General features: G+C 43.2%; 1 protein-coding gene across 8 annotated transcripts in view; it reads left to right on the top strand.

Moving 5' to 3' along the window:
• Positions 1–25,545, top strand: part of ADGRF5 (adhesion G protein-coupled receptor F5) — a 137,197-nt gene that overhangs the window by 74,023 nt on the left and 37,629 nt on the right. For 6 of the 8 annotated variants that reach the window (XM_060188714.1, XM_060188719.1, XM_060188713.1 and 3 more), the window contains 6 exons: positions 11,668–11,838; positions 15,811–15,984; positions 16,117–16,223; positions 18,508–18,566; positions 20,005–20,147; positions 24,778–24,999. In XM_060188714.1, the coding sequence (XP_060044697.1) occupies positions 11,668–11,838; positions 15,811–15,984; positions 16,117–16,223; positions 18,508–18,566; positions 20,005–20,147; positions 24,778–24,999 (876 nt within the window). Of the gene's footprint in view, positions 1–7,125; positions 7,203–11,667; positions 11,839–15,810; positions 15,985–16,116; positions 16,224–18,507; positions 18,567–20,004; positions 20,148–24,777; positions 25,000–25,545 lie in introns of all 8 variants that reach the window. The other 2 variants (XM_060188718.1, XM_060188720.1) reach the window with 2 other exon arrangements.

Here is a 25,545-nt window from a genome sequence, read left to right as displayed (position 1 = left end):
CTGGTGATGGCTAGCAGATATCTTGTAGTGGAGATTACCCAGATGGTGATGGCTGAATGAATCTGATGAAAGTGGTTCCCAGGAGACCTCCAAGAGGCTCAGCAGTGTAGAGCATGAGCCCCGATCCCAGGAGTGAAGTGGGAAGGAGTGAACTTGACATGATAAGCAGTGACTCAAATGGACTTGGAGACAGATTTGGGAGGGGAGGAGGGTAGCAGAGAGAAAAGTGCAAAAATCCAGTGCCTTTGGGACATGGAAGTCACACAGAGAAGGCAGACCTGGAATGAAACTTATGGGAATTTTCCGGTTCACTTGAAATTTCTTCTTTTATAAAGGGCATGTGCATAGAAGACCGTGGTAGGGAATTTCTGGGTAGTTACAAATAGGCAAGTATATTTCTGTGTGCCAAGTTGAGTTTGGAAATGTGTCTTAAGAACTGAACCGAAGAACCTCTGTTGTTTCTTTGGCTTCAGACGGGATGGCGTTTGCAGGGAGAGGAAATATTGATAAAGGTGTTCCAAGATGTCCAAACCTAGTGATGGCTGTGCTTACATTTTCACACTGTTTCAGGAGGGCTAGGTTTCTACCAGGTCAGGTTGTGATGGCTGGTAAAACAATTCTGGGTGGGCAGGGGATGGTAGATAGCATAAAGGCTATGCAAAGGGACTCTCATGCTTGAGGCTCTGAAGTCCCAGGTTCAATCCCTTGTACCACCGTAAGCCAGAGCTGAGCAGTGCCTCTGGGAAAACAGAAATCCTGACTTTCCTAGGGTTCTGGTCCTTTTACATATGGTGCCAGAAAATACTCTGCATTCTCTAGGCTGAGGTGAAGATTTGAGTTTTTTAATAATTTTTAAAAGTATTTATTTATTTCCTTTTTATTGCCCTTGTTTTAATTGTTGTTACTATCATTGTATTATTTCTTTTTTAAAAATTTTATTTCTATTTATTTATTTTCCCTTTTGTTGCCCTTGTTGGTTATCGTTGTTGTTATTGATGTCATCATTGTTGTTAGATAGGACAGAGAGAAAACGAGAGAGGAGGAGAAGACAGAGAGGGGGAGAGAAAGACAGACACCTGCAGACCTGCTTCACCGCCTGTAAAGCGACTCCCCTGCAGGTGGGGAGTGGGCGGGGGGGGGGGTCCTCTAACCGGGATCCTTGTGCTTCACACCATGTGCGCTTAACCCGCTGCACTACCACCCAACCCCCCAAATAATTTTTATCTTTTTGGTGGTAACATGTGGTACTTAGTGTTCTAAGCAGAAGTTAGTGGTGGTGTCAGAATGCCATGAAAACACGAGAGTATTTTTGACGAGCTGCTCAGTATTGATTTGAAGACTGATTTTCGATGTTTTCAGTTCTTTTTTCTTTGAATTTGTAATTAGTGTTTTCATTTGTTTGCTTGCTTTGTTGTCTCAAAATTACTCTGATTAGAACAGTGTTACCTTTTCTTGACCTTCCAGGAGACTCTGCCTTAAGCATAACATTTATTGTAATCTGCGTCATTATTTCAACTGCTGCTTCAAAATGACTATTTTAAGGGGAAATAACTCAAATAATCAAAATGGAAGTTCCTGCGACTTTAGTGAGTTTCAGTAGATAAATATTGTACAATTACTAACTTAAATACTAGCGCCCACACCCAAGGCCCCAAACTGAAGGAAGCTTTCACGTTGTGGTTTCTTTCCCTCTCTGAAAAACTCAGTCTGGAGTGGTGAATCCCTGGAGATGACCAAGAAATCAACCAACATAGCAATAAACAAACATCCTCTCAAACCAAAACCAAAACAGAAAACAGCAGCTTTTGAGTGCGTCTCTCTCTCACCCACCTTTCTTTCTCTCTCTCTTTCGTCTTTTCTTTCTTTCTTTCTTCCTTCCTTCCTTCCTTCCTTCCTTCCTTCCTTCCTTCCTTCCTTTCTACTTTAATTTTATTATCTTATTTATTGGACAGAGACAGACAGAAGTCTAGAGGGAATGGGATGATAAAGAGGGAGAGGGAGGGAGGAAGGGAGAGAGAGAGAGAGAGTGAGAGAGAAAGAGAGACTTTCAGTCTTGCTTCAGCACTTGCAAAGCTTTCCCTCTGCAGTTGAGGACCAGGGACTTGAACCCATGTCCTTGCGCATTGTGACATGTGCGCTCCATCAGGCACGCTACTACCTGGGCCTCCTTACCCACTTTTCATGTTTGTTTTTTTTTTAACAAATTCTAAAGGATCTTCAGAGTTCCCCTTGAGCTGAGCAATGTTTCTCTCCATCCCTGCTAAGAATGAGCAACCACAGAGAGGCTAGAGAAACAGCTTGAAAAGAAAGAATTTGCAGAGACTCTGGCGGTAGAGCAGCGGGTTAAGTGCACGTGACGCAAAGCACAAGGACCAGCATAAGGATCCGGGTTCGAGCCCCTGGCTCCACACCTGCAGGGCTGTTGCTTCACAGCAGTGAAGCAGGTCTGCAGGTGTCTATATTTCTCTCCTCCTCTCTGCCTTCCCCTCCTCTCTCTATTTCTCTCTGTCCTATCCAACAATGACGACAGCAATAACAACAACAATAATAAAAAAAAAAACAAGGGCAACAACAGGGAAAATAAATAAATATAAAACAACAATAAAAAACTTTAAAAAAAAAGAAAGAAAGAATTTGCAGACACCAGAGCTCACTTTTCAATCTCTGGCACCTCATATGACAGAGCTGAGCAGTGCTCCCATACCCTTCTCCCCGATAAGAACAAAAAAGTAAGTCAGGGACTTAGGCCATTATCAGCAGTAAAGTGCCGGCCTGACACGTGCAAGATTATGAACTCAATGTCTGGTACCACATCACACAGCAAGAAGAGCTTTGGTCTCTCTCTTTGCCTCACTTTCTGTCTCTTTCATTCTAAAAGACCAGGGGAAAAGTAAGGTAAGGGCAGTGAGCATATATGAAACCTTAGCACCTCTCTCCAGCCTTGCATTAAGAGGAGTGGGGCTGTTGGCTGAAGCAGTTATTCTCTGATTCCTAAGCAACTTTAGTGCTGCTGGAGAGCACTTCTCAGACTCTGGGCTAGGCGCCAAGGACACAGAAGGATAAGAGGCCAAGACTCAACACTTATAGGTCTTCCAGCCTCGAGCAGGAGGGGAGAGTTGGTGCTTCAGAGCATTGCAGTTGTATTTCTTTTATAAATTTTATGTATTTATCTTTGTTACCAGAGTTAGAGCCAGGGCTCCACACCTCAAAAAAATACACCTTTCCTGCACTTATCCCCTGCTGGGCTAGTTTTGCAGACGGGAGACAGAGACGACCAGGGACCCGTGGCTGAGTGGTATGTAGTCCAGTCTTTATTCATGTGGAATGCAGCGCAATCTAAGCTCTCTCTAATCATGGTCTTGTCCTTATATATCCTGGGGCTGCCAGTGCAGATCAGCTTATAGGCTCTCTCCAGAGCCTATGAGAGACGGATGTCCTGGTGAAGTGCTTCTGATGATTCTGGTGACAAAGCAGCTGTATATATACTCGCCAAGCAGGGTGGAAACATGATGTGACGTAGAGAGGGTGGAGCAAAAAGAGATTGGTGGAAATGAGGGTGTGACAAGGAGAGGGGGCGAAGCAAAAAGAGAGTCTGAACCAGAGGGGATTAAACCAATGCCCTGGAGGCAGGGCGGTGCTTAGTTCACAGTGGTTTATGCAAATAGAATACAGTGTTAAGCAGGGGGGATTAAACCAATGAAACAGAAGGGGTCTTAGAAGCAGAATCTAGAAGCAGACCAACAATCCCCTCCCCCTTTCTTTCTTTCTTTTTTTTTCCCCTCTTTTTGATGGAAGCAAAAGGCAGAGAGAGAGAGATCACTGTTATACCCCTTGTGAAACTTCTTTCATCTCTGTGGATGAATACCTGGGATTTGAACTCCAAGTCCTCTGGTGTGGCAATATGTACACTCCTCTGGGTGAGCCACCACTTGGATGGGTGTATAGGAAAATAAAGTTGTGCCTGGGGTTGGTAGACCCGGTTCAGCACACATATTACCATGCACAAGGACCCAAGTTCAAGCTCCCCGGGTCTCCACCTCCAGGGGGCACACTTCCTGAGTGGCGACACTGGTCTGCAAGTGTCTATCTCTTTCCCTATCTCCCTCTCTTTTCTCAGTTTATTTTTGTCCTAATTAAATTAAAAGATAGATAGAGAGAGAGAGAGAGAGAGAGGGAGAGGATGTCTCCCAGGAGCAGTGGATTCCTAGTGTCGGCACCAAGCCTCAGCGATCATCCTGATGGCAATAAATAAACAGATAAAAGAAAGAATACAAAGTAGCAGGTAAGGTGGGGATAAAACAAGATTTTACACAATGGGAGAAGATATATATATGATTTTTAATTTATTATTGGATAGAGACAGAGAAATTGAGCAGGGAGGGGGAGATAGCGAGGGAAAGAGACAGAGAGACACCTGCAGACCTGCCTCACCACTTGTGAAGCTTTCCCCTTATAGGTGGGGACCAGAAGCTCGGAACCCCCGAGCCCTTGTGCACTGTCCTGTGTGCACGTAGCAGGGTGTGCCACCACCTGGCCCCAGGAGTTTTATTTTTACAGAAGGACTAGTAAAGACTTTTTTTTTTGCCTCCAGGGTTATTGTTGGGGCTTGGTGCCTGCCCTACTGAATCCAGTGTTTCTGGAGGCCATTATCCCCATGTTGTTGCCCTTGTTGTTATTACTGTTGTCAACCAAAGTTGAGCATGAAATGAAGGCGGAAACAGGGCCGTTTTCCTGGGAATGTCACTCCAGACAGAGGAAATAAGCAGGGCAGTCCTTGAGACCGCAGCTCCCAAGGCTTGTTGTAGGAAGAGCAGGAAGATACTCCCTCCTGACCTGTGTCATCGCTTCCTGTCTTGTTCCTGCACAAGGTCGGGTTCCTGTGGCTGAGCTGATCACAGAGCTATTGCAGGGGCTCTGGGGGAAGCAAGCAGCTGGGTTTCAAGGAGGTATCTGGATAGGTGTGAGCAGAACACGGGAGGGAGATGGAGGCACACTGCACTCTGTCCTCAGACGAGCTTTTTCCCTTTAGCAGAGAAATGCCAAACACTGGTCATCTCTTACATCCTGAATCTGAGGGTTTCAGACCTGGGCAAAGTGACAGGATGGTGTTGCTTCTGGCTACAAGGGCTCAACCAGGGAACAGAGGACAGTCCCTGCCTCCTCGGTGTGAGTGTGTATTGCAGAGACATTTCCCCTACAGTCTCTTGACTATCTGATAATTTCTTTTTCTTGAGCTAGTTTGCCTGGGTGTTATCTGGCTTTCTTTTTTTCTTTCTTTCTTTCTTTTTTTTTTTCTTCTTCTGATTCACAAGGCCCAGACTGAAAGGTGTCAACTTCCAGGTGTTCTCTGTGTCACAAATGGAAGCCTATCAGTAGGCCCAGAAGGCACAAACCAACCTGGATTTCCCCTCTACCCCATAAATCACTTCCCTGCTACAGAGCACTTATCTTGAAGAGGCTTTTCTGGAAAGTTGGCCTCAAACTGTGACAAGGCTTCTAGGCCTTAATCATAGCTATTTGAGTAAACAATACCTTTTTTTTTTTTAAGGTTTTGACTGGCAACTCTAATGGGAATTATGGCTTCTCAGAAGTCAGAATCTGACTAGAACCATAAATCAACTCCCTGTGAAAGAATGAAGCTTGCTGACTTCACCCAAGAGACAAGAGTTTGGGCATATTGTCCAATGAGGGCAATATTTCTTTCTCCCAGAAAATTTAATCATTTTTTCCCTCACCCTTTGTTTAAGAGCAGATAAATATTAGAGGGTAAACTTTTTTTTTCCTACTTCTTTCTTGCCATATTCTAGTAGATGACATTTTACACCATGCTCTGTAGTCTACTACCCATTGCTCAGATAATAGGCTTCTATTTTCCCATTCTTTATTTTTTTTCTCCTCTTCCTCCTCCTCCTCCTCCTCCTCCTCTTCCTCCTCTTCCTCCTCCTCCTCCTCCTCCTCCTTCTCCTCCTTCTTCTTCTCCTTCTCTGTCTCCATCTCCGTCTCCTTCTCCTCCTTCTCCTTCTCCTCCTTCTCCTCCTCCTCCTCCTCCTCCTCCTTCTCCTCCTTCTTAATATTATTATTACCTATAGAGCTATTGCTAGGGCTTGGTGCCTGCACTATGAATCCACTGCTCCTGTGGCCATTTTTTTTTTTTTGATAGGACAAAGAGAAATTGAGAGGGGAGGGGAAAGGGGGAGGTAAAGGGGAGAGAGAAAGATAGACACCCTGCAGACCTGCTGCACTGCTTGTGAAGCAACCCCCCTGCAGGTGGGGTGCCAGGGGGTTCAAACTGGGGTCCTTGCATGGTTCCCATTATTTCTTAGAAAGACTTTGTTCACTCAGGGAAATTAGCCAGAACTCTGACTTAAGAGTGGGTGGGATGAGGCTAGGTGGTAGCATACCATTGAGCACAGGTTCCAATGAGCGAGGACCCGGGTTTAAGCCCCCTGTCTCCACCTGCAGGGAGGAAGCTTCACAAATATTGAAGCAATGCTGCAGGTATCTCTCTTTCTCTTTCTTTCTCTATCTTCTTTTCTCTGTTTCCTTAAATTTTTTTCTGTCTTATCAAATAAATAAATATTTTTAAAAATTGGGTGGGGGTGGCAGTGCAGTGGGATAAGGGCACATGGCACAAAGTGCAAGGACCGGTGTATGCATCCCAGTTCGAGCCCCCGGCTCCCCACCTGCAGGGAGAGGTCGCCTCACAAGTGGTGAAACAGATCTACAGATTTCTGTCTTTCTCTCCCCCCTCTGTCTTCCCCTCCTTTCTTGATTTCTCTCTGTTATATCCAATAACAATGACAGTAATAACAACAACAACACTAATAAACAACAAGGGCAACAAAAGGGAAAAAAACGGCCTCTAGGAAGATTGGATTCATAGTGCAGGCACTGAACCCCAGCAATAACCCTGGAGGTAAAGAAAAAAAATTAAAGAGTGGGTATTAGGACAGAGAGTTGGGGGGGGTGGGTAGACAGTATGTCATGAAATTCTGGGCTGTGAAGTCTGGGAGAAATCATCAATTCTAGTAGCTTCTCAGCTACCCAAATTATCAGATACAGCAGCATAGGAAATTTCTGCCCTCCTATAAGAAATACAAAGTCGCCACTTTCCTCACATTGCAGAGTTGATCCGGGAGTCATGGAATGGACTCTCCAAGGCAAGAGCCAGAAACACATATTGAAACTGAAAATTCTTGACAGTAAGCATGCATTTTAGAGTCTGAGAGAACTTGGGGGGTACACCTTACCTGGGCATGCCTTGCCACCCATGTGAGTCACACTCTATCATCAGTAAATTAGGGTGACATCTCATCTGCATAACTGAGGCTAAGGATTTAATGGTGTGTCATAACCCTGGGAAACTGCCGGGTCCATGGCAAATGTGTGACGTTCTTCCTTATAAAATCCTGGAGTAAGAACCACTTTGATTTTTTTTTAAAGTGCAGCTTTTTAAAAATATTTATTTATTCCCTTTTGTTGCCCTTGTTGTTTCTTTTTATTGTTGTTGTTATTGATGTCATTGTTATTGGATAGGACAGAGAGAAATGGAGAGAGGAGGGGAAGACAGAGAAGGGGGCAGAAAGACAGACACCTGCAGACCTGCTTCACCACCTGTGAAGCGACTCCCCAGCAGGTGGGGAGCCAGGGGCTCGAACCAGGGTCCTTAACGCCGGTCCTTGTGCTTTGCGCCATATGCGCTTAACCAGACTCCCCACTTTGATTTTAATGGGGATAATAACCTCTATGAATCACCATGTCCTGTCTACCACAGATGCAGGGTAGACAGTAGATAGGCTCCTTAAGAATGCACTGCGTGATGCCTTGAGGAGGCTCTGGGATACTGCGGTGTTGTATTACTTTTCAGGAAAATTTTTTTTTCTTCTAAGGCAAACCTATAAATATTTTGAATTCTTTATCTTTGCAAATATTCCCAGTGGGCAAAATACCGTGTGTGTAGAGTTAGGATCATGCCAATGAAGTTTAGCAGTTCTTTCAGGAAACTTGGTTTCATAACTAGAGAACTATTTAAGAAGCAAAAAGGAAAACAGGAAATTTCAGGCATGTCACAGTATCATAACAGATTGAAATTCCAAAGTCAATTTTGAAAATCATGTTAAACATGTAATTGCATTTCTATAAGCTGTCTTAAAATTCACTCTCAATTTAAGGAAGATCAGCACAAACATTTTTTTATAGTATGAGTTCGCCACAAGTTGAATGATGTCAAAAAATGAGATCATTTTCTTTTTTTCTTTTTTCTTTTTTCGCCTCCATGGTTATCACTGGGGCTCGGTGCCTGCACTATGAATCCACTGCTCCTAGAGGCTATTTTTTTCCCCTTTTGTTGCCCTTCTTGTTGCCCTTGTTGTGGTTGTTATTGCTGTTATAGCTTTTTTGTTGCTGGATAGGACAGAGAGAAATGGAGAGAGGAGGAGAAGACAGAGAGGGGGAGAGAAAGATAGACACCTGCAGACCTGCTGCACCTCTTGAGAAGTGACCCCCCTACAGGTGGGGGAACCGGGGGCTGGAAGAGGGATACTTTCGCCAGTCCTTGCACTTTGTGCCATGTGAGTTTAATCCACTGCACTACTTACTGTCCAGCCCCGAGATCATTTTTCAACAAGGTTGATGAATACAGCCAACATCCTAGGAAAAGTATAGTTTTCTTCTCTAAGCAAGCAGATATGACAACTTTGAAATAGCGTGAAATAGTTGGGGTTTTCCACAGTTAGCAATGCTTATTCAATTTTAATTTTATATGTCAGTAGTCATCAGAATATGTGGAACAAATCTTGCAATATTTTGGGAGAAATAATTTGCTTTTATAGAAAATGAAGACAGAATTTTAATTTATTGGGTTAAGCCCATGTGGGGCAAAATGCAAGGACCAGCGTAAGGATCCCGGTTCGAGGCCCCGGCTTCCCACCTACAGGGGTGTCGCTTCACAGGTGGTGAAGCAGGTCTGCAGGTGTCTTTCTCTCCCCCTCTCCGTCTTCCCCTCCTCTCTCCATTTCTCTCTGTCCTATCCAACATCACCGACATCAATAATAACTACAACAATAAAACAAAAGGGAATAAATAAATAAATAAAAATATTAAAAGTTATAAAAAAAGAATTTTGATTTATTGGTGTAGTACTTTTAGACTCAACTGACTTAATTTTTAAGTGATCGCTAATCTTTTCCTCATTTACCTGACAAGATAATATAAGTACCACACATCTCAATACATCTGTGTAAAGAATTCTCCTAATTTTCGAAGTTCTTCAATAGGTCCTAAGGACATGGTTTTTGCCTAGTTACATATTTTAATCAAGAGTGAGTCACATATTCAGGTAGTGCAAAGAGTTGAATATATTACTCATTCAGAGAGTCACAGGTTTAAAAGAATTGGCTGGGCACGTAACTTCTCTGTAGTAAGCTTCATGCCAGAAGGAGTTACTAAGACCATGGGAAGTGAAATAAATAGTTTCTACCCTTGAGACACTTTCAACTAGAAGGTAATTCAACCATGAGGTAATTCAGGAAATGACAAAAGAACATTTCAGTACGTTATTTTGCCTTCTCTGCCTGCAGTGGGTGTGCACAGGCATCTAGAATGCCAGCTGGTCAAACATCCTGGTGGCAATTGTGGAAGCACAGCAGAGAGCTGGAGGTCTTGTATTTTATTTGCCAACTTGTTTATGTTTCTTTTATTGACTATCTGTCTTAGTCTGGACACTAGAGATGTTTAGTAAGAACAAAGAGCTCACATTGTACATATGAATCAAGAGCAAAGGAAATTGGCTGATGGCTTTTCCCAGCAATCTTCAACTCAAACATGTTCAAGTCTCAAAATACAAACATGTCAGTTGAATCATTCTGGAAAGGCATCAGATCATTCCTGTGCATCAAGACAATTATTTAACAAATATATGACTAGACATTTTTCAAAACCTCCCTACTAGAATCATGTTGGATGTGTAACTGAATTAAAAAAATTTTTTTTCTTTTCTAAAAAAATATCTTTATTTATTGGATAGAGACAGCTAGAAATCAAGAGGGTGATAGAGAGAAGGGGGGGAGGAGGGAGAGGGAAGGAGAAAGAGGGAGAGAGGGAGGGAGAGGGAGAGGGAGGGAGAAAGAGGGAGAGGGAGAGGGAGGGAGAAAGAGGGAGAGGGAGAGGGAGGGAGAAAGAGGGAGAGGGAGAGGGAGGGAGAGGGAGAGAGAGGGAGGGAGAGGCAGAGAGAGGGAGGGAGAGGGAGGGAGAGGGAGGGAGAGGAAGAGGGAGAGGCAGAGAGAGGGAGGGAGAGGGAGGGAGAGGGAGAGAGAGGAAGAGGGAGAGGGAAGGGAGAGGGAAGGGGAGAGGGAGAGGGAGAGGGAGAGGGAGAGGGAGAGGGAGAGGGAGAGGGAGAGGGAGAGGGAGAGAGAGAGGCCTGCAGCACTGCTTCACCACTAGCAAAGCTTTCCCCCTGCAGCTGGGGATCCATTGGGGGCTCAATCACGGGTCCTTGCATTGTAAAGTGTGCTCAATCAAGTGTGCCACGGCTCTGCCCCTATAATTGCATTTCTATAAGCTGCCTTTAAATTCACTCTTGATTTAAAGAAAATCAGCACAGAGGCAGGGTGGTGACACAACTGTTTAAGCATCCATGTTATAATGCGTAAGGACCTGGGTTTGAGCCCCAGGTCCCCATCTGCAGGGAGAAAGCTTTGAGAGTGGTGAAGCAGGGCTGCAGGTGTCTCTCTGTCTCTCTCCCTCTCTATCACACCATTCCCTCTCAATTCCTGGCTGTCTCTATCCAATAAATAAAGATAATAACAAATATAAAAAATACAGAAAATCAGCACAGACTTTTTTTTATACTTTGAGTTAATCACAACACATTGAATGATGATCATATTCAAAATGTGATCATATTCAACAAGGTTGAGGAGTAAAAACAACTTCCTAGGTAACGTATACTTTTCTTCTTTAAGTTCTTCTTCTTCTAGTGTTTGCCCTTCTTCTTTAAGTAAGAACATATGACAGGTATCAAACCTGGTAGGTTTCTCTGCTTCTGTTCTTTCCCCATTGTAGTTCATTCATGCTTCACATGGTAGTTTCTTTGGTCTTGGGCAACAAGAGGGATGCAGGAGAAGAGATAGAGGTCAGTCAAGCCCTGAGCCTTCCAAAGGATTAGAGACCACCACACTTAAACCAGATATACCAGCTGCCTTTTCCCTTTAAATTACAAAATAGCAGAGAGGAAGAATCATGTACATGGAGTTTGCAAGTGGAGAGGATATACGATCTCTTTTTCTCTGAAATGGTTCACTGGGAAATGCTCCCTCCCCCATTTTATTGGAGTATTAGAGGTTTACAATACAGTTGTTGAGAGGTGAATATCATTCCTCATCTACCCATAATAAGTGTCATCAGAACATGATCACCCCCAACTTTCCTACCATCTTGCATCAGGACTGCAAGGTCACATCACATCCACTCATCCCCTACTCTCTTTTCCCAGAGTTCTTTGCTTTGGTGCAACACACCAAACCCAGACCGAAGTTTCTGAGTCCTTCTTTCCCAAGTTCTTCATATGAGTGAGACCTTCTGGTATTCAACCCATCTAAACATGATCAAAAGTCAAAGTGTCCATCAAGTTCTCTCTCTTCTTATATGTTCTCTGTGCCTTCATTGCAGTTGCTATGGGCAGTCCTGTAGCTACATACTACACTGTTGATGTTGAGATAACATTTGAAAATGCTTCCTTCCTGGATCCTGCCAAAGCTTACCTGAACACCCTCGGATTTCCAATTCAAGGCAATGACACAGACCCAGTTTCTGACATTTTGAGCCTAGAGGTTACAACCGGTGAGTCCACAACTCATTGCTTTATGATAGAGGGTTGGGCACATTAGGAGAAAAGTTGTCTGAGTTTTTTACTACTGGAAAAAATATATTTGTAAGCATGTAAAGTGATTCAGTAGACTTTCTGTTTGAATTTATGATTTCATAGTTCTCCAGAATCCTGCTAGTAAACTCTTTACCCAGAATTTTTCCTTTTTCTTTGCCGTCAGGGTTTTACTATTATTTGTCAACTTTTTCACATAGATAGAGACGGAGGGAAAGATATCACAGCATTGGAGCTTTCTCTAGTGAGATAGGGTTCAGGCTGGACACGGGTATCATAAAGTAGGCACATTACTGAAGTGAGCTATCTTGTTGCCCCCATTTCCTTTATTTTAAATGGAAAACAAATATTTGATTAGTGATTTGAATACTGGTTATAAAAAAAATGTTTCCAGGTTTTTTCTATACCCTTTTAGACAGATTACTGGCTCCTCTTTCCCTGGGCAATCAGGTACAGCAAGGACTTGTTCATAATACCAATAAGGAGCTAGTTCCATTCTTTTTTGACTTCATAAAACTAGACATCAGAACCAGGAGAGCATGTATGAATCAAAAGCAGGAATGAAAACAGAAGTCCCAGGTGAAGGGACTGGACTTCCTGGTCTCTCTGGTTACTAATTCCTTTTTAAAGCCAGGTTAGTTTGTTGTCTTGTTGGCCATCATCTGGTACTGAGACAGAAGCTGTGAGGTTGGGATGGTTCTTGTCCTATAAAAAGGTTACTGCCTTGGAAATTGGGAAACCAACAGATGTTTACATGTATTACTCCAAAATGGAGGTAAGAAAAGAATGCTTGTACTTCAATCTTTTTTTTTTTTAGTTCTCTATTTCAAGTAGAACCTCACAATGTCTGTCTATAGTTCTTAATATTTAGTTCTTAGTATATTCTACTTGAGCTTGAGATAACTGCCTTGGGGTTTCCTTTGGATATTATTTCCCACTAAGTTCTGCAGTAGGCATCAGTTTCTTGGAATGAGTATTTTTCTCAGCAGACGCCAATATCCAGGTGGATCCCATAGGAGCAGAAATTTGTTCCCTGTTCCTCAAAAGGCACGTGAGCACAGACGGCTGTGCACAGAGTGTCTCACAGAACTGATGTATGTTAGTGCAGCATAGGAATAATAATACCCTTATATGTGCCCACTCTGTAAAAAGCTTCCATTTCTAAAGTGTTTCTCTCTAACTATGAAAGAACATAAATGAATTGACATATTTTTCATCAATTTTATTTTGTGTGTCACAAGGTTTTTAATGAAAATGTTTGGTTACCCAAAAGCAAATATATTGCTAGTGAGTACCAAGTATCAAATAAAGAAGTAATTTGTTTCAATTTATGGACACTTGATTTTCAGTTGTGACTTTTTACTATGTGCACTCAGTCTGGGCATAGTAGCAAACTTTTCCTGACATCTTTTGTCCTAGTGAGGTTGAAGGATTCTAAGGAACTTCACTATTTATGCCGTTTTAGAAACTTTTTTTTTTTTTTGCCTCCAGGGTTATGGCTGGAGTTCAATGCCTGCACTACAAATCCACTGCCATTTTTTCCTTTTTTGTTGCCCTTGTTGTTATTATTATTGTTGTTGTTGTTGGATAAGACAGAAAGAAATGGAGAGAGAAGGGCAAGACAGAGAGGGGGAGAGAAAGACACCTGCAGACCTGCTTCACTGCTAGTGAAGCAACCCCCCTGTAGGTGGGGAACTGGGGGCTCAAACTGGATCCTTGAGCTGGTCCTTGCACTTAGTGTCATGTGTGCTTAACCCACTGTGCTACCACCCAGCCCCCATTTTAGAAACTTGTTAATCCAAGTTTGCAAGTTAACAAGTTTCTCTTTTACAGTGAAAAATATCCTTTAAAAAATTGAGTTCAGTCCATGTCCAGTGGAGAAGAGATTACAGAAGCCAGGCCTCCCACCTTCTGTACCCCATAATGATCCTGAGTCCATACTCCCAGAGGCATAAAGAATAGGGAGGCTTTCAAGGGAGGGGATGGGATATGGAGTTTTGATGGTGGTAACTGTGTGAAATTGTACCCCTCTTAGCCTCTTAGTCTTGTCAATATTTCCACTTTATAAATCGAAGAAACAGTTTAGTGCATCCTGCTAGTAAGGCTGATCATTTGCATATTACATGCATGAATATTCATTCAATATTTGCCTATTAAGGGCACATCCTTTTTGATAGTTAAGGAAGAGTACCTGAGGCTTAGACACCTCGGACCCTGTAAGAGGGACATGACTTAAGAGAGGAAGTGGATGAGGTGGGAGTATAAACATATCACGTTTTCTATAGTAGCATGAGCTATCTGATGTCTTTCCTTTGGATAGTCAGCTCATGGGGGTTTGTCGAGGTGACTGTCTATGTGCAAAACAGTCCCCAGTGATGATGACTTGGTGTTGTTTCAGAAATAAATTCCAATCACTTTGTTTTCAGAGCATTTTCAGTGTCCTCAGTGGTATCAGGATCTATTTGGGTTGTTAACATTTGAGTTGAAAGACATGACCTGCTTTCTGGATTTGTTATCTATCGCTACATAACTAATGGCAATGGAATTTGACACTTCCAAACAGCAAACACATTTCACCTCTTTTTCTGAAGATGGTACTATCTAGCAAGAACTTAGCTGAGTTAAAGTTCATGGGCTTTAACCAATCTTCCATCAAGTGATGCAGTCATCTGAAGGCTCAGATAGGGCTGGAAAAATGCATGTGATTGTTTACACAACTTGGTTCCTCTCTAACTCTTAGTTGGAGACCTCATTTTCTCATCATGTGGAACTCCCTGTGACATGTTCTTAAGTCGTAGTTGCTTATTTCATCCAAGAGGGAGAGATAGTACAACCAAGAGAGAATTAAAGGCCTTTTGTTTTAATATGGTTTTATTTTATTTCATTTTATTTTATTTGCTTCCGAGGTTATTGCTGGGGCTTAGTGCCTGCACCACAAATCCCCTGCTTCTGGAGGCCATTCTTTTTCCCCTTTGTTGCCCTTGTTGTTGTAGCCTTGTTGTAGTTATTATTGTTATTGTTGATGTCGTTTTGTTGGATAGGACAGAGAGAAATGGAGAGAGGAAGGGAAGACAGAGAGGGGGAGAGAAAGACAGACACCTGAAAACCTGCTTCACTGCCTGTGAAGTGACTCCCCTGCAGGTGGAGAGCCGGAGGCTGGAACCGGGATCCTTCCGCTGGTCCTTGCGCTTTGTGCCACATGCGCTTAACCCGCTGCGCTACTGCCTGACCCCGCAAAGGCCTTATGTAACCTAGCCTCAGAATTTATATACCATCGTTTCTTTTTTTTTTTTTTTTGCGTTTCTACTTCTTTTTTTTTTTACATGCATAACATTCCCCAGATTCCCATTTACCAATACAACCCCCACTATTTCATTCATCATTTCATACCATCATTTCTACTATATTGTACTATATACCAGCCTGAGTGCAGTTTTATTAGAGGAAACTGTCAACAGGAGTTTGTAGACTCAGACAAGAACTGGAAAGTCTTAGAGAGGGAGTGACATACACTGTGTGTTCAGGAATGCGTTTATAATTCGATCAGCGTGGGTGTCCCATGGAGTGTCACAGTAATACTCTTAGAATGCTATGCCTAGGAGTATAAGGACTCATACAAGAATTGCGTTAGTCTCATGGGACACTATTGAACTCCCCAGAAGGAGATCTTGTGTTTCCTGAGAATCCACTGCGCCTAAAAGCCATTTTCTTTCCATTCTGTTGCCCTTGTTGTTATTGCTGTTGTTGGGTAGGACATAGAGAAATGGAGAGAGGAGGGAGAAACAGAGAGGAGGGAGAGAAAGACAGACACCTCTGGGTCTGCTTCATAGCTTGTGAAGCGACCCCCCCTGCAGATGGGGAGCCATGACAGGTGTTTGTAGTGTACATGTGGCCACTGTCTCCTGTCTTCTCACTCACCTGTTTGATCACAGTTTGCCAACCTGCTGGAAGTGAGCTCTGGTGTTCCTGTGAAACAGGCTACTGGTGGCCTCAGGCAAGTTGCCTTCACAGTCTCACTTGTCGCGAGAATGATGGCAGCCCTGCACGGAATCATTGCACTTGTCTAAAAGAACCTCCAAAGGGACATTTTTGCCAACTCCAAGGAAGTAAGTAATTTTTCCTAAAACTTTTTTTTTTTTTTTTTTTAGTGGTGTAACTTCAAGAAAATGTGTCTCTGTCCTGTGTCTTTTCAAAAACTACGATGAAGTTTTGAAAGGCTGCCCTGTGTTTTTCAACAGATGTTACCCTAAAGATGTCAGTCAGACTCAATGTGGGCTTTCAAGAAGACCTCAACAATGCTTCATCTGCCCTGTACATGTCCTACAAGAACGACTTGGAAGCAGCAGTAGGTTTTGACCCCCAAAGCCTCTTAACCAACAGACTTTTAGGGAATGAGATGCATCTGTTGTGCTGAGATCCGTCACAATTCCAAATGGGGATGTAAAACCTATTGCTACACATCTGGGGTGGTAAATGAGGAATCAAGGGGCCGGATAGTGGCACATCTGGTTGAGCGCACGTGCTACATTGCACGAGGGCCCGGGTTCAAGCCCTGGTCCCCATCTGCAAGGGAAAGGCTTCACAAGTGGTGAAGCAGGGCTGCAGGTGTCTCTCTCCTTCTCTCCCTATTTACCTTCTCATCCCCTCTCCATTTCTGACTGACTCTAGCCAATAAATAAAGATAGTTTTTTTATTTAAAATGAATTAAGAGTTGATCATATCAAACAGATTTAAGTGGAAGCTTTGATACCGTATCAGTCTGCAGACAGACTATTTTAACAGGGTAGAAAAGATTTGGTGACAATAGTTCACTGAATTCTATTCAGAGACCAAAGAGCTTGATGTAAAAGAAACAGATGACCCATTTCTAGTCATCATTAAAAAAAAATTATGTTTATTTATTCCCTTTTTGTTGCCCTTGTTTTATTATTGCAGTTACTATTATTGTTGTTATTGATGTCATTGTCATTGGATAGGACAGAGAGAAATAGAGGGAGGAGGGGAAGACAGAGAGGGGGAGAGAAAGATAGGGACACCTGCAGACCTGCTTCATCACCTGTAAAATGACTCCCTTGCAGGTGGGGAGCTGGGGGCTCGAACCAGGATCCTTGAGCCGGTCCTTGCGCTTTGTGCCAACTGCACTTAACCCACTGCTCTACACCCCGACTCCCACCATGAGAGTTTTAAACACACACACACACACACACACACACACACACACACACCATACTAAATTATATATTTCTGATAAAGGAAAGAATAACCTTCACCTTTGGATCCCATTCATTAAGATGGAGTCCGTCCTGTTAATATGACTTGAATTAAATTCTATATCCTTTAGGATTGATATTCAGAGAAACAGTGTAGAGTGTAATGATCATCAGAAAAGAGGCCAGGTGGTGGCGCACCTGGTTGAGCACACATGTTATAATGCACAAGGTCCCAGGTTCAAGCCCCCAGTCCCAAACTGCAGGGGGAAAGCTTTTTGAGTGGTGAAGTAATGTTGCAGGTGTCTGTTCATCAACCCTTTCCCTCAATTTCTGACTGTCTCTATCCAAAAATTAAATAAAGATAATAAAAAAAATTTAAAAAAGATAATCAGAAATACATTTGGGGCCAGGCAGTAGAGCAATGGCTAGGCACACACATTACAGTGCACAAGGACCCAGGTTCAAGCCCCTGGTCCCCACTTGCAGGGGGAATGCTTCATGAGTGGTGAAGCAGGGCTGCAGATCTCTCTGTCACCTCTCTGCTTTTCCCTCTCTATCTCCCCTCCACTCTCAGTTTCTTTCTCTCTGTATCCAATAATAAGTCAATTAAAAAAAAGAAAGAAATTACATTGGCTCAACAAATGCTGCAGTATGCTAAGTGAAGATTGAGCAAATGTAGTGGACATCTCCGATCACAGAAAATCCCATTGCCTAGTGTCAGAGTTTTCCTGCTGCCGCTGAAAACTCTGACACTTACAGACTTTTCTGTTCCCTGATAGTGAATTAACAGGTCAATTATATGTCTGTTTGACATGGAATAACCTTGATGGCCTAGCTGAACCATGCTGGGCTCAGTTTGGGATGATTTTCCTCTAAGAAAAGAAAAAAAAAAGACTATTGATTTTAGTCTATTTTAGTGTATGTGTGTGTGTGTGTGTGTGTGTGTGTGTGAGAGAGAGAGAGAGAGAGAGAGAGAGAGAGAGACAGCCAGAGCACTGTTTAATTCTGACATAAAGTGGTACAAAGGAATGAAACTGTGGCTTGTGGCGGTCCTCCAGGCACTTAAATTGGCCTCTGGTAGCCCACACTATCTCTGTGCCCCCTTCAACCTTGCTCCCCTTTGTTCTTTCACTTTGGGCTTGATGTGTCTTCCTCCCTTTACCATCCCCTACCCACCTTGTCTTCAAAACATCCCCATGCATATTTCCTCCTTCCATCTAAACCCAAACTGGCCTAGGTAGATGAGAATTGCTTCTTACAAAAGCTGCTGATGCCGCTCAAGGCAGTGTGCAGAACGCTTCAGGCAGGGCGGCACGGAAGGCATGTGCACCTTCTGTTCTGTTTCAGATCTCTTGACGTCTCTCTCCCGGGGGACTGTGATACATGACTCTTGCTTCACCTTTTTTTTTTTTTTTTCAGTTCTGGAAAGGTTACCGGATTTTACCAGGCTTCACATTCGTGACTGTGACAGGATTCAGGTGAGATCATAACTGGGTCAGTTTCTATAAGTTGACAACAAACAGCAGATCAGTGATGGATATACCAAACCTGTTGAGGGTGGGGGCAGGCATCAAGCATCTGGGATGCACTGCAGACGCACTTGTGTACAAGGTGAAGATAATACCAGGTGGCTAGAACTTAGGAGGGGGAGTAAGTCCAGATGACAGCAAGCCCCTCCTTACAGATATTCTTATTTGGAAGGAAGTGAGGCCAAGATTTGCTTTATTCTATGCATTCATTCCAGAATTTTGCAGACAGATGTGTGGGGTAAGCTTGAAACCTAAGAAGTTCCGGAATCTTGAAGTAAAAGCATGTCACCAAATAATGCATTATAAAAAAAGAAATATAGGGAATCAGAAGGTAGCGCAGCGGGTTAAGCGCATGTGGCGCAAAGCGCAAGGACCGGCGTAAGGATCCTGGTTCGAGCCCCCGGCTCCCCACCTGCAGGGGAGTCGCTTCACAGGCGGTGAAGCAGGTCTGCAGGTGTCTGTCTTTCTCTCCCTCTCTCTGTCTTCCCCTCCTCTCTCCATTTCTCTCTGTCCTATCCAACAACGATGACCGCAATAACAACAACAATAATAACTACTACAACAATGAAAAAGAACAAGGGCAACAAAAGGGAAGATAAATAAATATTAAAAAAATTAAAAAAAAAATATCACCAAGGCAGTTAGGACCAGAGTTGCATTCTGCTGTCTGGTCAATGGTTCCTGTTAGAGCTGGGCATTGTGGCAGTTCTGAGCAGATCTGCAGTGTTTCCAGAAGCTAGCTTCCCATTAAAAAAAAATACCAGGAGTGTGTATAGAAGTATCCCCGATTTTTGACTACCAAGAATTTGCTTGGTAGTCAGCAGCATTATTTGGCAACTCTGGCTAGCATGCCTTTAGAACAAGTCTTTTTACAAAAATATTTGTATTTATTTATTATTGGATATGGACATAGAGAAGCTGAGAGGATGAGAGGAAGATAGAGAGGGAGAGAGACAGAGAGACACCTGCAGCCTTGCTTCACCACTTCTAAAGCTTTCCCCCTGCAGGTGGGGACCAGGGGCTGGAACCTGGGTCCTTGTGCACTGTAATGTGTGCATGTAACCAGGTATGCCACCATCTGGCCCCTGAAGTCTTTATGCATTTTGGCTGGCCCCCTTGCCCTGACCAGCCGATGAGTTTCAGTTCTCTCACTTCCAATGAGCTCGTTCGTTTGTGCTACGGGTCACATCTGAATGTATCTTAGGCCTTTGCTTGGAAGCAGGTGTAGTTCACTGAAACCCAGACCTTTACCATGCCCAGGTCATCCCTGTCCTTGCGTCATCTGTTGTTTCTTTTCCTGTCATTTCTCATGATTCAAATGAAACTGTGAGAATTTAGACTCCCCCAGGTCAATTACTCCTGAACTGAAATGATGATCTCTGTCCAGTCCCGGAAGTGTGAAGGTGTCCTATGAAGTTACCACGACAATGCCGTCATCCCGGCTCATGCAGAAAGCAAACGAGCAAGTCACACAGAGCCTCAATCAGACCTATAGAATCGACGACACTTCCTTTCAAGCTATCAATAGCAGTAAGTGGAACGGAGCTGCATTTGCCTTAGAGACTTTATGTAGAGATGACAGTGGTGTTTACCAGGGGGTTTAAGCCTCTCTGGCTCCTGGTTTAGAGGTCGATGTTCCATCTCCTTGCTTCTCATCCAGCGCACAGCCTTGTAGTCTGGGTGATGTCACTGCAGATGGAGGAGGGTTGTGAACAAAAATCTCCTGAACAGGCCACAGAGACGTCTGATTTCATAGATTTGTTTTTTAATAAAACATGCCTAAACCATCCTAAAAGATACAAGGAACTTTGGGATGGGGTTGAGTTATTCATAAAATACACTCACTAAACAGGCCATCACGCCCCCCCACCCCCCGGTGGTGGCCCACCGGGTTAAGCGCACATAGTGTAAAGAGTAAGGACCGGCTCAAGAATCCCAGTTCGAACCCTTGTTCCCCACCTGCATGGGGGATGCTTCGCAAGGCGTGAAGCAGAGCTACAGGTGTCTATATGTCTCTCTGTCTCCTCCCACCCTCTCAATTTCTCTCTGTCCTATCCAACAAAAAGGCCTCCAGGCGCAGTAGATGTGTAGTGCCAGCCCCACTGATAACCCTGGAGGCAAAACAAAACAACAACAACAACAAAGCATAGGCCATCACTGTTTTGAACAAAGTATGGTCCCAATCCCAGTAATATCAGCATCACCTGAGAACGTACCTGCAACAGACCCTTTCGGGGTTAATCTATTTCAACAGCAGCTCTGGATGTTTGAGGACTGAGATTTTGTATGTAGATGTAATTGTGGTAAGAACCCTGTGTTTTTAGGTGTTCTTCCACCATCCGTCCATCCATCCATGCATCCATCCATCCATCCATCCATCCATCGATCCATCCATCCATCCATCTATCCATCTATCTATCTATCTATCTATCTATCTATCTATCTATCTATCTACCTATCTCTATTTTATTGCCACAAGGGTTATTGCTAGGTTTTGGTACCTGAATAATGTGCCCACTACTTCTGGTAGCTGTTTCTTTTGTCTCTTTTTCTTTTGGTTTTGAATAGAAACAGAAAAATTGAGAGGACAAGGGGAGGTAGAAAAGGACAAAGACATCTGAATCACTGCTTCACCCCTTGTAAAGTTTTTCCACCAAGTGGAGACAGCAGGCGGGAACTAGGGTCCTTGCAGATGGTAGTGGGTTCACTCTAGTGGGTGGACAGCCACCTCCTCCCCACAGGAGTATAGAGCTGAGCTTTGCTGAGCCAGGAGGCGGTAGATCACTACTTAGGGAGGAACATATGTGCCTGCAGGGCAGAGATTTGATCGGCACTGGCCAGATGACGTTCTGGGGAGCTCAAATCCAGGTTTCTAGGGCGAAGGCACAGTGTCTTTTGGCTATGAGGTTTCAATGAAAAGATAGTCATAGGCAGAACTGGAGAGAGGGGGTGTTCCCTCAGAGAACCAAGAATGTCTTCTTTCATCTGTGTGCGCTTTCTCTGGCTTTTCTCTCTGCTGGTGTTTCCTACACATCTAGCCAGTGTTACAGGAAAGTACTGCAAGTGTCACAGAGTTGCACATGGGTGAGACTACAGCACACACAAGCTAAAACAGCAAAGCAGAAATGTCTCGTAAGTAAGGCAGCAGCAACATTAGTTAAGATCAGAAAGTTAAGCAGAGGGACTAATTGGGCCAAATCTAAAGATTTACACAGAGCCATACAACACACCCCTGGCTTCTCCTGATACCTAACGTCCTCCCATCCACTGAAAGGGCGGAGGACAGCGGAGAATGGCTGCGTGGGTCTGTGTGGTCAGTCTTACTGATGGTAACTAACCACCAGACCAGAAACACTCACTACTGACGATGCAGTTCTCTAAAGCATTCTAGTGTCTCTGACTCCCTTCCAAGAGCAGTGAAGTCACCGTGAATGGCACTTGGCACCCTCTCTGCCAAGGATCTGTTTTTTTTTTTTCTTTTTCCCCAACAAATCAGAATTATAACTCGGTGGGAATTGTAGCCTTAGACCAATCGGCATCAACATGTACTGTCTGCAGTTCATCAATCATCTTGTTTCCCATGTTACCGGCAATGTTTACCCAGAATAAAGATACTTCAAAAAGTTCAGTAACTGGGTTTTTTTTTTTTAATTTTGATTGAATTTGGAGGACATAGGAAGGAACCAGTAAAAGAATGCAGAGTGAATGAATTGTTATTGGGAAGATATTTTTAAATCCATTTCTATGAAACACAGAGTCACTATTAATTCAGTCTGCTATGAGGCCTCTCTTGATGTTTGACCAGTCAGGAGGGCTCTTGAAATACAAGTCTCTCCCCTTTCATCAGCCCCAGTACGTTTGGGATCGATTCCATATACCAGCCTACACTTACAAGGGAAGTTTTACTAATAGACAAGGGGACACTGATAACATGATTTATATACTTAGAAAGTTATATCTATATATTTTAGGAGCCAGGCAGTTGCACACCTGGATAAGCACACACATTACAGGGCATAATGACCCATGTTGAAGCCCCTGGTTCCCACCTGCAGGGGGAAAGTTTCACAATTGGTGAAGCAGGGCTGCAGGTGTCTCTCTGTCTCTTTCCCTCTCTATCTTCCCTCTTCTCTCAGATTCTGTCTCTATGCAATAATGAATAAATAAAAATATTTTTTAAAGAAAGTTATATACTTTGCATAGAGCTTGTGAAGTAGATATTATTATTTCCATTTAACAGTTAAGGAAGTAGATACTTAGACAGGTTAAATAGTTTGTCCAGGGGACACATAGTAAATAACATTAAGTTTGTGTGACTTCAGAGCAAGTTCACTCCATTGAATATAAAAAAATGGATTCTAATAATAAAGTGATATATATTTTGAAAAACCCTTATTTTAGGGATTAAGGTGGCACTCCTGGTTAAGTGCTCACATTACAGTGCACAAGGACCCAGGCTCAAGCCCCTGGCCCCCACCTGCAGGGAGAACTCGTCACGAGTGGTGAAGCAGGTCTGCAGGCGTATGTCTTCCTCCCTTTCTACATCGCCTCACCTCTCATTTTCTCTCTGTCCTACCACGAATAATAGAAACCAACAAACAAAAAAGGAGTGATCCAGGAGGTGGCACAAGTTTAGAGCACTGAACTCTCAAGCATGAGGTTCTGAGTTCAACTGAGGACCTGAGGTCCTGAATTCGGCAGCACATGTACCGGTGTGATGTCCTAACCCTAACCCTAACCCTAACCCTTTCCTCTCTCTCTCTCTCTCTCTCTCTCTCTCTCTCTCTCTTCCTCTCTCTCCTCTTATCATTCTCATTAATAAATAAAGTATTTAAAAAAAAACAGGAGTGGGTAATGGCTACTGGGAGTAAGGAATTCATAGTGATAGCACTGAGCCCCAGCAATAACCCTGGTGACAAAACGAAACAACATTTTCCAATTTACAGAATTTACAGTTCTGATTCATCAAAGACACAGAACAGAGCTTTCAGGAGGAGACAGCATTATCTTTAAGAAGCAAGGATTTAGGGAGTCAGGCTATAGCGCAGCAGGTTAAGTGCAGGTGGCACAAAGCACAAGGACTGGCATAAGGATCCCGGTTCAAGCCCCTGGCTCCCCAACTGCAGGGGAGTCGCTTCACAGGCGGTGTCTATCTTTCTTTCCCCCTCTCTGTATTCCCCTCCTCTCTCCATTTCTCTCTGTCCTATCCAACAACGACAACAACAAAAATAGCTACAACAATAAAACAACAAGGGCAACAAAGGGAATAAATAAATAAAATAAATATTTTAAAAAATTATAAAAATAAAATTAAATAAATAAAAAGAAGCAACGATTTTAAACAGTAGCAAAGAAACATTTTTTTTTTGTGGAAGTTTACTAGCTTAAGAATTAAAAGAATTATTCTAAAGAATATCATAGGCCACCTATGTTTATAAAGATACATCTAAAAATAAGTTGCTAAGATCAACTCACTCATCCTGTATTCTTTTATCTTCTCCCTTCTACCTTTGAAACCCATCATCAATGAAAAAAAAAAAACACTCTGTGGGATTTTTGGATTTCTGTATTCTGGATAAACTTAACCAAGGGTATGGTGAATGGGGTGAGTGGTGGAGCTGTGATTGTTACTAGTTCGTATTTACTCATCCAATATGATGACTATCGCAGAGTCATAGTCTGATCTTTGAAGAGGACCAGAGAGAGAGCAGATGACTGGTGTGGAGCCAGGTGTATACTTTGCTTCTTTCTAAGCTGCAGCATGGGTGTTAGGGAGGTGCCATGAGAACCTTTGCGGGGTGGTGTTTGCTGAGTGCCATCAAAGACGTTTATTTTATTATTTTTAAAAATTTATTTTCCCTTTTGTTGCCCTTGTTGTTGCAGTTATTGTAATTGACGTTGTCGTTGTTAGATAGGACAGAGAGAAATGGAGAGAAGAGGGGAAGACAGAGGAGAAGAGAAAGACAGACACCTGCAGATCTGCTTCACCACTTGTGAAGCAACTCCCCTGCAGGTGGGGAGCCGGGGGCTCGAACTGGGATCCTTACTCCAGTCCTCGAGTTTCCACGTCATGTGTGCTTAACCCTCTGTGCTACTGCCTGACTCCCCAAAGACTTTTACTTGCTTTGAGATCCTGACTCATTTTGCTTCCGGTTTACAGATGAAACGAAGTTCACCGTCACACCTGAAATCATCTTTGAGGGGGATACAGTAACGCTCCTGTGTGAAAACGAAGTTTACTCTTCTAATGTGTCCTGGTACCATGATCAGGAGAACCTGGAGATCAAGAATAGCAGCAGATTTTTTATTTCCACTTCTTTGCACAACAACATTACCTCGGAGTCTCGGCTCACTATTTACAACATCACTGAGAGTGATGCAGGTCAGTTCACACGCAGTAATCGGTTGGAGGGATGAAATAGAACTCCTAGGGAAGGCGCCACCGAACATGTCAGCACATGAAGACACGCTAGGACATGCATGCATATGGTGTTTTTGGCTTCCAAAATAACTGAATAGGTTCAAAGTTTCTTTTTTAAAAATTAACATTTGTTTATTTATGAATGGATAGAGACAGAGAAATTGAGAGGGGGAGGGGAGATAGATAGAGGGAAAGAGACAGAGAGACACCTGCAGCTCTGCTTCACCACTTGTGAAGTGTTCCCCCCTACAGGTGGGGGCCAGGGACTTGAACCTGGATCCTTCTGTACTGTAATGTGTGCATTTAACCAAGTGTGCTACCGTATGGCCCTTGGGGTTCAACTTTTCAAAGTGATATGTGTAAAAAGCAAATTTAGCTTTAGAGAAAAATAAACATGATCATTTCTAGTATTTAAAAAAAGGCTTATCAGTTGGAACCCAAGACAATTTGTAGACATTTAACAACAACAACAAAAAAATTATAAATAGCTTTGTTCCTGCAGATATG

This window comes from Erinaceus europaeus, chromosome 4 (genome assembly GCF_950295315.1).
Source record: "Erinaceus europaeus chromosome 4, mEriEur2.1, whole genome shotgun sequence".
Taxonomy (NCBI): domain Eukaryota; kingdom Metazoa; phylum Chordata; class Mammalia; order Eulipotyphla; family Erinaceidae; genus Erinaceus; species Erinaceus europaeus.
The sequence above is the reverse complement of the archived record's forward strand: the minus strand, read 5'-3'. Positions and strand labels throughout refer to the sequence as shown.